At 37.1% G+C, this 11,076-nt stretch overlaps 1 protein-coding gene across 2 annotated transcripts in view; it reads left to right on the plus strand.

Moving 5' to 3' along the window:
* LOC125681432 (galactose-3-O-sulfotransferase 2-like) overlaps nt 1-10,171 on the plus strand; it is a 13,578-nt gene extending 3,407 nt beyond the window's left edge. For both annotated transcript variants that reach the window (XM_048921522.2, XM_048921523.2), the window contains exons 3-4: nt 6,648-6,706; nt 7,490-10,171. In XM_048921522.2, the coding sequence (XP_048777479.2) occupies nt 6,684-6,706; nt 7,490-8,687 (1,221 nt within the window). In that variant the 5' untranslated portion in view covers nt 6,648-6,683 and the 3' untranslated portion in view covers nt 8,688-10,171. The remainder of the gene's footprint in view (nt 1-6,647; nt 6,707-7,489) is intronic.
* Nucleotides 10,172-11,076: the final 905 nt, after the last annotated feature.

Consider the following 11,076-nt stretch of genomic DNA (forward strand, 5'->3'; position numbering starts at 1 on the left):
TTCGCAATTAAGGAACTCGGGTCTTACACAAAGTATGCTATTCATAGAATAGAATAATATTTATTACCAAATCAGACCCCAAAGGGGCATAAACATGTAACATATATAATAAAGACAATACACAGTGAAGAGTAATTCTTGGAGTAAAACACTCATTGGTGGTATTTCAAGTGTCATGGGTAAACATTAGTACCCAGTTGATACATGTGTGTTATCCCTAATGCAATTTATATAATATGCCTGATACATTAACAAGAGGCAGGCAAGAGTCGGTGCTAAAGGATAGAAAACAGAAATTTACTCCAGTCTCATGTAGAATAAGCAGATACATGATATCTAGATTAAATGTTGAATCGCATGTGTAAGATATATTAAACTGTCATGGACAGCAAGGATAGTACATCATTAATTGTGTTTATTATCACTCCAGATCATTATCTGCCCATCATTTTATTTCATAATCACGTTGTTTTGGATGTTTTCTATCTAATTTTGTCTAATTTCTATAATTTTGAAGAAAAAAAATTATTTTCATCACGGCTTGATGATGGTAAAAACTCTACGCAATCGTCTGTACACACGCTTGCAACGAAAACAAGCATTTTACCATTGTAGTAGATTATTACTATTTTTTGTCGATTTTTCGTGGTTTGTGATATTTGTTGATAAAGATGACGGTCGCGTCGAAAATTTGTCGTGGCCTTTCCGGTTGGTTATTTAAACCTCAAATTTTCGACGCAACCCGCATCTTTATCAAGAGATGAATCATTATAGTTTATTATCCATATGTTGGTATAATACTGATATTGTCCACACCTGATTTGCAATTCATATATGTATGTACTCGTTTCCCCCACATGCTACATCCATGCACATGTAGTTTGCAGTTCATGTAATCTGTAGTTAATGTTGTAAACTTTTTTTTTTTGAAATTTCCTTCTTTATAAGCTGTCTGGCTGGTATGCCCTCTGGGCCCAAAATTGGAATAAACTTCTCTATATTACATAAACAAATATTACAGTGTCGTGACCTTTTCATTGCTTTTATAAATTTCTTTCCTGGCCTTGTATCACTTTAAGAAAGTAGGGTGTTGTTAGGTTTTCATGCTTTTATATGGGACACAAACTTTCAACTCCGATTGCAGTCGTAATCTGGTCACAGGGGTTATAAAATGGGGGGTTGGGGGGTTGGGTTGGGGTTTCGATAAACAACGTTGTTCTACAAATCCTCGTTTCTAGAACTCCTCTTACCCCAATTTGCCCCCCCCCCCCCCCCCGGATGGAAATGAAAATTCAAACATCTTATTGCACTTCTACAGGACGGACACTACCAATTATCTTCCCAAAGATTTCGTTACTATTACATGTGCTATTCATATAAGCCTTTTTCAAATGATCCGATCCTAAATTTTCTTCAATCAGATGACCAAAACCTGGTGTAAGTGGAGGTTCGATACAAGCTTACCATTGATATATATCAGTTCACCAAGGAATGAAAAGAGACTAAAATTGGTAGTAAGATGTTCTGGTATTCATGCAGTAACTTCAAGTTGCTGATTGTCAACTATTTTTAAATTAGCTGTAAAATTCTAAAAGAAATTCGTCGGAAAACATCAAATATTTAATTAGCTGTATGATTCTAAAAATTCGTCAGAAAACATCAACTGTTTGCAAAATTGGGGATTAACCAAAGTTCAAGTATACAAAATTTTATTGGCTTTTGGCATGTTGGGCGTATATTGCGATTTTAACGGAACATTTCTGTGAACTTTTAGAAAAGCCCTGTATTCATACAGTACTTCGTATTCCGATAGTAGCAAGTCTTTATCATGAAACATTTAGCATATTAGAGAGCATCACGTACTAGATCTAATGCGATGTCGAAATAGGGATTTCTTTCAATGCGTACTCATACTCACTGGTCTTCGGGGGGTGGGGGTGGTATTGTGTTGTTTTTTATTTATTTTTTCTGTACGTCTTTTAAAAATATGTATTTTTTGCCAATGTTACAGCGTTTCAAAAGCAAGACATTCTTTCCTGATTCTGTAGATTGTGTTTTCAATAGACTCAATTTATTTCACTTCAGCACAAGAATTTAAAAAAAGAAAATCAGGATGATGAAATGAGAACGGTATACGCTCGCCCCTACCATCGTAAAAACGCAACATATGCATGATGAAAGAAGAGCAGGGTCGGAACGGACAAAGGCTCGCGTAATTAATTAAGCCACATGGCGGACAGTTCGCGTAGTATTGACGTACACCTTTTGTCGTATCTAAATCATCCCTTTCGCGTTTCTTTGTCATCTCAGCAAATATAGCTAGCTTCCTTTATTCACTTTATTTTATGTACAATGTAATTAACTTTATTTAAGACGATAAACACTGCTATTTATTTTGTATAATTTTCTTTTTTTCTACCTCTGAATAAGCCAATATTTAATCAGTCGTGATCATTGATCAGGCAGCTCAGAACTACGGCTGGGGAGACGGAATAACCATTGTGTTTTTAACACAGATGAGTTTTACGTCAATTCCATTACCTTTATTACAGTGCTAGGAAATTTGCACAAGTTTGTATTGGTAACTGTTTGATCTTCCATCAAAAATGTTCTGATTTTCGGTATTGGGCCATTCTTTTGGATACTATATAGTTGTCACTAAGGCAACACAAAGCACCAATCCCAACTTTCCGGGTGTTTCCGGTAACCTCGAGAAGGCGCCTCGAATGTAATTATATTTACATTTACCAGAAGTACGGTACAGAATGGACACTTCCAACCATTGTGTAGGTCACTAAATAGTTATCATGTTTTACGGTGTGACCGTTGAGATGAGCAAAGACCCTTATTATCTTGGTACATTTATTTAAAGCGGGAAATATTACGCGGTTGATGCACTCGGTACACCTCGGCCGATTACATCTGATGGAGGGTACCGTGATCGACCGAGGTGTGCCGAGTGGCAGTTGATGTGTAGGTGGAGTTCGCGTTAGTGCGGAAGTTTAGTTTACGCATGTCTAGTCAACTAATACACGCGAACGAAGTTTAGTTTAGTTTAGAAATAAAAATATGGCTGTCTGCAATAAATCAGTTGTGGAATTGTCAATTTTGTGAAGTAGTTTTCGATAACGGCGTTGAAGAATCACAGATGTACCAGCATAAGACTACTAGCTACAGCTTGTTTCTCGATAACCATGTTTTTTCGGGATCGAAAATTTTCTCGAAATTATGAATCATTAATTTAGAATAGTTTTTAATTGCATTTATTAAGCTCGCTTTGCAAGTGGAGAACGACTGACTTCGATATCAATTGTTGCATTTTACCATGCTTCGGGCAAGAGTAAAATGTAAAGCATAAGCCTAAATGAGTAAAATCGACTAAAATAACTGAAAACATGCACCTCTTTGTGATTTCTGTCATATATACCTCAAAATTAATTTCTGCTAGCGCGCTCAAACTACTGTTCACACTTTGTCCGCCATCTCTGAACTAGACCGCTAGTACGTGATAGAATAATTAGTCATTTTCGACTAGACTCGTTCACTTCCGGCAAACTAAAGCACATTCCATAGGCGTAGCTTGGGTTCGAATATTACCGAGGCAGGGGGTCTGGGGGGCGCAGCCGCACCCCAGACGCTATCGACATTTTAACAACGTAAAAGGTGGGTTTTTTTGGTGGTTTTTTTTTTACCGAGGCAGCTGCCTCGGTTGCCTCAATGGAAGCTACGCCACTGCATTCGGGTGAACTATAGTTTTACTTTTGTGGCTATGGTTTGCAATTGAACTCCACCGTAAACAGTTTATTGTGACGTCATATTCAGCTTCGCTGTTTTTTTTTCTTTCAAACCAAGTAAATATCAACAGGGGAAAAAAATTACGAAAGTATGAGAAGACTTTTCTGGTTATAGATATATGCTATTATGAACTAGTTACCTTCAGACTGTTATTACTACAGATACACAAACACACAACGACAGTTGTTTGCAACAGATGATGTCAAATTTTCGTCAGTTACGGAAAGAGACGAATAATATTAAAAGTAAATAATTACGAGTCGAAGCCCTACGGAGCTCTCCCTATAGGTAACACGTATATATACATGTTTAAAAGGAAAATATATGAAGCCAATGAAAAATTAAACCATACAGGTCTATGGAACTTGAAAATTGTGGTTAAAATGGCATCGATTCGAATATAATTGCGTGTACATGTATGCCTACATTTTGAATCTCGTGTACCCAATTTCACGTCGTTCTGAGATGTTGCATAAAATTCGTAAAAGCATATAAATCTTATTTTCGTTTACATCAATATTGCGTTATGTTTCCCGCATTCAATGAATAGGCGGATCAATTGTCTAGATTCCGAATGGTAGCGCTGTTATAGCCCTCGAAGCTTATGGGGATCCAGGTTAGAATAGGTCCTCAGCACCCCCTTGCTTGTTGTAAGAGGCGATTAAATGGGGCGGTCCTTCGGATGAGACCGCAGAAACCGAGGTCCCGTGTCACAGCAGGTGCGGCACGATAAAGATCCTTCCCTGCTCGATGGCCATAAGCGCCGAGCATAGACCTAAATATTGCAGCCCTTCACCGGCAGTGATGACGTCTCCATATGAGTGAAATATTCTCGAGAGGGACGTAAAATAATATTCAATCAATCAATCAATCAATCGTGCTCCACACTTCACCGTAATCGTAATGTAGTGTGTTAGGCTGTAATGTCATAGCTAGCGTCGTTGTTTTTAAATGAACTCTCGCATTATAGGCCATTTGATAAACTTCGGCAGATTCCGGTGTTATATCATAGAATTTCCCCCCGCATAGACTCCCCCGCCCCCTCCCCCGTAAAAACGGGCCCGGGATGGACATTCCCCCCGGAAAGATGGGCCTAGCATAGAATTTCCCCTAGGAAGAATTAACCCAGGTCCAATTTTTCCCCTAGGAAAAACCGTCCCACTATATAGAATTTCCCCCTAAATGACAGTACGTTTCCCCCCCTTCTTACATTTTAGCTATATATCCGTTTCCAGTACTATTACTAGAATTCTCTTGCTTATCTACACCCAGGAATTCTTTTTTTTCTTTTTTTAAAATTTTTATTAGGGTCTTGTGTATCACAATCATCATCTTATCTTTTTTTAAAGAAGGAAATTATTCAAATCGTGTAATGATATCAAACTTCATTCAGTCTTTGCCGTTATTTACAAGTATCTAGCATTTGGAATAGTGAAGTTGGGAAGAAGTTAATGGGTTTTTTTAAATTCAAAATTTTGAATTTAGATAAACGGGAAAATTAAATTACTTCGATTTATACAGTGCATCTATTTTACTTTTCAGATATTTTAATTGTATATCTATTAGTCCACTTTTTATGAAAAATCCTATTGATCATCGTTAAAGTCTTTTTGGGAAGCTTATTGTATTTTCTATATGCAATTCAAAGTTTTCAGCGTGTAAACCCAAATTCAACATCTCAAAAATAATATTCGTTTATTTTATGAATATCGTAAAATCAATATGAGCATATCTATTTCATTAGACTTTAACAAATGAAATCCGGAAACAGGAAGGGGGGGGGGGGGGAAATTCTATACCAGGACGGTTTTTCCGCTCAAGGGGAAACTCTATACTGACTTTGTACATAGGGGGAAATTATATGCTGGGACGCTTTTTCCCCTTATGACTTATGAGGAAAAATCTATCCCGGGCCCGTTTTTCCGGGGGGGGGGGGGGTATCTATGCGGGGGAAAAGTCTATGCTACAACACTGGTACCCTACATCTTAGATGGAATCGGCCGAGGTGATCCGAGTGGTTATAGGCGTGAGATAAGGGTATGGCCCGAATCCTGGTTGTTTATAATTAGCGCTGACCTGTTGTACACGAGAGAAGTGAGTTCAACAGGGATGGCAGTTTAAGTGTTCAAAGCTTCTGTAACGCGCTCTCTTATAAAAGAATGTAGATTAATTTCAAACTTAGCTGGGAGTAAACATCAGCTTGTCGTGGAATTTTCAAAAAATAAATTCTTTTGATAATTGTAGAAACACCAAGATGCGATCCATTAATGCAACATGTGTTTGTTAACAGTCATCTACATTATATTCTGCCCTCAATATTGAATTACTGGCTGTGTGATGTATTATAATCTGTCAACTATATGTTAATCAGGGCAGTCTAATTTCATTAGACTGTTAATTAGGGAAGCATACTAATAACTGTATACTCTGGGTTATCTCCCTTTGGATTATTAGCCTAATGATTTTATTGGTTTCGAATGTCACCTTTCACTAATGGACACTGCCTGTACTCGTTTATAAATTCTGATTGCTAGATTCAGTTTCACTACACATAAATAAAAAGAAATCTTAGATATTTGAAAAGTCTGCCCTCTGCAATTACAAATAAATCATTGTCATTATGTGCTCTCGTATCCCGTCAATCACAGGACTGCAGAACACAAGATGGTAGATTTATTCAGTTTCGTTCTTGCAGCTAAAAAGACGTTAGGTTTTTAAAAAAAAATATTCATGTGGGTTAAATTCATTTATAAATCACATCGATTTAGACAGGAGAGTCTGGCTGCATGATCGGCTTTACTGCAATTATAGAATTTTCAGATTAGTTCTCAAGTTTCTTTTCTTATTTCTAGTTTTAGCTCACTGACTAAAATTAAAAGAAAATCCAGATGATGTGGAGTTCATGCAGGAGGTAAGAAATGGTTTGAACATACTTTGTAAATATAATTAAAAGAATTTAAAAAAAACCCAAAAAACCCAAGTTCTATATCATTTTAAAAGCTCTTGTTGAAATAAGTGTTAATCTGTCATATTTACAAACATTTAATAGACTATCAAATTCGACGTCCCGATACAGAGGCGGATCTATGGGGGTGGTGGTGAAAACTCCCCTTAGTTTGAATATTTTTAAACAAATCTTTTTTAACCTGTTTTGAAATTACCGTATAAGCAGAATTTTTAGCGAGGATTTAATTTTGGCATTATTAGCGATGGTGCCGAGATCGGTAAAATTGAATATCACTAACAATGTATTCCATATTATTCTTGATATCATAAATTCGCGAAATATATAAACCAATTTTTATGAGAAAATCGCTAAATTTGTGTCTCGCTAAAAACCACTTACACTTTTATGACCCTGTAATGACACGAATAATTGGTTTACCAGTACTTTCTTTCTATTAGTATCAAATGTTATCATTTTACTATTTCCGTAAGGAAAGAATTTTTAGCGAGGATTTAATTTTGGCATAATAGCGAGGGTGCCGAGATCGCTAAAATTGAATATCGCCAACAATTTATTCCATATCACAGTAATAGTTATTTTTCTTGGAATTATGAATTCACTAAAATTAGCTTTCGCTAAATATATATATACCAATTTTCATGGGAAAATCGCAAAATTTGTGTCTCGCTAAAAATCACTTACACTTTTATGACCTGTAATGACATGAACGGTTGGTCTTGTTTGTAGGTATTTCTGGATCCTGGTACTTGTCGTGATATTATACACAGTATCACTATTGGTGAGGATGAACATACATTCAGATGATGGAATCACTGGATTATACAAAGAACTCGATTTTCGAGCCTCAATGTTGGAAAGAAAATCTGCACCAAAGTGTAGAAAGAAAATTAATGTGGCTTTTCTTAAAGTTCACAAAGCAGGCAGCACAACTGTTATGAATATTTTTATACGATTCGCTCTTAAGAATGACCTCAACATAGTGTTACCCAAACGGAGTAACGGCACGGGGTTCAATTACCTCGGGTACGGAAAAACTATCAACCGGAATAATATTGTTCCTCTTCCAGGAAACGAAACCTACAACATCCTGTGTAATCACGTGGTGTATAATAAAGACGCGTTCGATTCTGTGATGCCTAAAAATTCTGTGTATGTTGCCATTTTAAGGGAACCTAAATCTCACTTTATATCGGCGGCATCCTATTACGGATTTATTCCGTTTCTTAGAAAAGTCAATCCTCAATTTGGCAATGTTAGTGCGGGTGCGATATTAGACACGTTTTTGCGACAATTTGCGATGGACAGGAATAACTCTCAGCGCCGTTTGGCATACGTGAACAACAGACAGTCATTTGACTTCGGGATTCCGTCTTCTCTATTTAGAAACAAATTTTTTATCAATAAGTACATTGAAAAACTTGACAGTGAATTTCCTCTAGTGATGTTAATGGAATATTTTGACGAATCTCTGGTTCTTATGAAGCGCTATCTGTGCTGGGATTTTGAGGAAATTATATATGTTCCCCTGAACATCAATAAAGGCAAAAAGAGACATCCTGTTCAGCTGTCCCCAAACTCCGAGAGGTTTCTCCATTATTTTGATTACGCGGACTTTCAATTATACGACCATTTCAAAAATCGCTTTATGGAACAAATGAATTTAGAAGGATCGGATTTTCGGGACGAAGTGAACACTTTTAAGGAGATCAAAGGTCAAGTGACGTCATTTTGTCAAAGCAGACCCTCTTCTAATCAAACTCTAAATCTGGAGGCTACGAAGTGGAATTCAAAGTTTAAATTGACGTCAGAGGACTGCAAAGAAATGATGTTACCGGAATTAGCAATGATGCGCATGCTCATAAACTCAGCTAATGCTCGTTATCAGGATTGGTTAAGAGTGCGGGAGTTCACTCATTCTTCATGAGGGCGATCGGTTTAGGTATGATGAAATTGATGTCAAATTTCAAATACAGGAAAGGGGTTGTGTTTTAGAACATGAAGTGATTAGTTTAAAAAATTTTAAACAATAACTCAACATTGTAGAAGGTTGTTGAGAAACAGATAAGTAGAGGCAGCGGTTGTGATTCCTGAAATTCTAATTCTACCAGCAAGTTTAACCCCAATACGGAATATTGAAACCATTGTTTTGTCTCCGATTCCGTCACGGTGTTAATTTTAGTTTGTCAAGAAAAGTGGGGCGGGGTGGGCAACACCCACGCCTTGTTGTTACTTGCCTGCAGATTGATCCACACATTGTAATTATTAATTAATTGTTATTTTAATTATATCAATGCATAGCGGTCGGTTGTTTTACAATGACTCGAGAAAATAATTTTAAAAAACCAACTTCGTAAATATCCACGTGTGATAGACGAAATACCCGGTAACGTAATTTTTTTTTTTTTTTGTTTTTTTTTTTTTGGTGTTGCCTTCGTTACGAAACGTCAAATATTTAATCTAATAACTTTTAAAATACAAGAATATGTATAGTTCCGATATTCCGTAAGAATGTTAAGAATAGCATTGGGATGTACTGGGTCATTGTCTTTCATGTATATATACAGATTTGTTTTATATTTATGGATACCACAGGGGCTACGCACGTTTTGGGCCCGAACTCTGTGATACCATAAATAGAACGGGGGCTTGGGGTGTTATATTTATGGTATCACAGAGTTAGGGCCCAAACGGACTTAGCCCCTGTGATGGATACGGATGTGTATACAGAGAACATCCATCCACTATTATTAGTTTAAGTTCGTATAGAAGAATTTATTCCGACTCTCCATACATTATTGTATGTGTTCAACTTATCTATACAGTGGCGGATCCAGAGGGGGTGTCCGGGGATTGGAAACCCCCCCCCCCTTTCATCAGAAAATTTTGCTTAAAAAGGTAAAAATAACGTATTTTGATGGTGGTCCCCCCTTTGAAAACCAAATCACCTCTTCCTTTCAAAATTCCTGGATCCGCCCCTGCTATATACAAGTTGCATGCTTGTACAGGTATGCTTGCCTTTGTATTTGTAACGTGATTGTACAGATATAATTTATTCTTATGGATGTACTAGTATTACCCCCTATCACCATGTACTCTTATCAATATTTCATGAAATACGTCATCAGTCAGTCACGCATAGTACTATATGTACTGACGAACATTAGCATAAATTATGTGGTCTTAGAATTTATTTCATAATTTAGCTTTTGGTCGAACTAATTTCCCTCTGCGTGTCAGTTTGTCTTACGTATACAACCCCCCGTGCATGTGTGCATGCCGTGTGCTGTCAATACGTGTTTCATGTGTACATGTGTGTTGTACATGTATTTATAGTTTAATGTCGGTTCAAGAGCTTTTAAGCTCATCTTGTAATATTGTCCAACTTTAAATAAAGAATACTGACTTGCTTATACTTACTTTTTAACAATCTTTGGAATGACCCATTTCAATGCTTTCATATGCAACTACTTTTCAACGTCTTGGTTTGCCGTGATCTTGCTTTGTACAGACAGCCCTCTGGGTCTATTTAAAGACCTTTCACATGGTCTCGCAAAGCTAAAGAGTGATGTATTTATCGTCCTGACGCCCGATGAAATGGTACTTGCGTTGATCATTTTTGCATCGGAGCCCATTGGTAGTTTTCATGTGCTAAACATGGGCGGATCCAGGAATTTTTGAAAGGGAGGGTTCTACTATTAATTTTGGTTTTCAAAGGGGGTTCTTCCACCCTCAAAATGCAATGTTTTTACCTTTTTAAGCAAAATTTTCTGACGAAAGGGGGTTCCGACCCCCGGAACTCTCCTCTGGATCCGCCAATGCTAAAGCTGAGTGACATACGACTAAATATGAAGGCTATATAGTTCAGTATTCCGAAGCTAAATAGAGATCCAGTAGGTGTCTAGAAATCCGAAACTAAATAGAGATCCAGTGGGCGTCTAGAAATCCGAAACTGAATAGAGATCCAGTGGGTGTCTAGAAATCCGAAACTAAATAGAGATCCAGTGGGTGTCTAGAAATCCGAAACTAAATAGAGATCCAGTGGGCGTCTAGAAACAGTGAAATCGATGACATTTTTCTCTGTCACACATGTATAGAGATTGACATGAAGAATGTGATGTCCAGAGGTCCGTGTTTGGCCAACTCTTAATTTTGTATTCCTTATAGGAGTTATGAGATTGATCGCTGTTCGTTATCTTCACCTTTCATACTTGTCGAGAGGAGGGAGTACACGGTACATGTATTTCATGATACATTGATAGATATATACTTATAAGAATGTGATCATATTGTCGCTTCACACACTGTAGAAAGCA

Source organism: Ostrea edulis, chromosome 2, assembly GCF_947568905.1.
Source record: "Ostrea edulis chromosome 2, xbOstEdul1.1, whole genome shotgun sequence".
Taxonomy (NCBI): domain Eukaryota; kingdom Metazoa; phylum Mollusca; class Bivalvia; order Ostreida; family Ostreidae; genus Ostrea; species Ostrea edulis.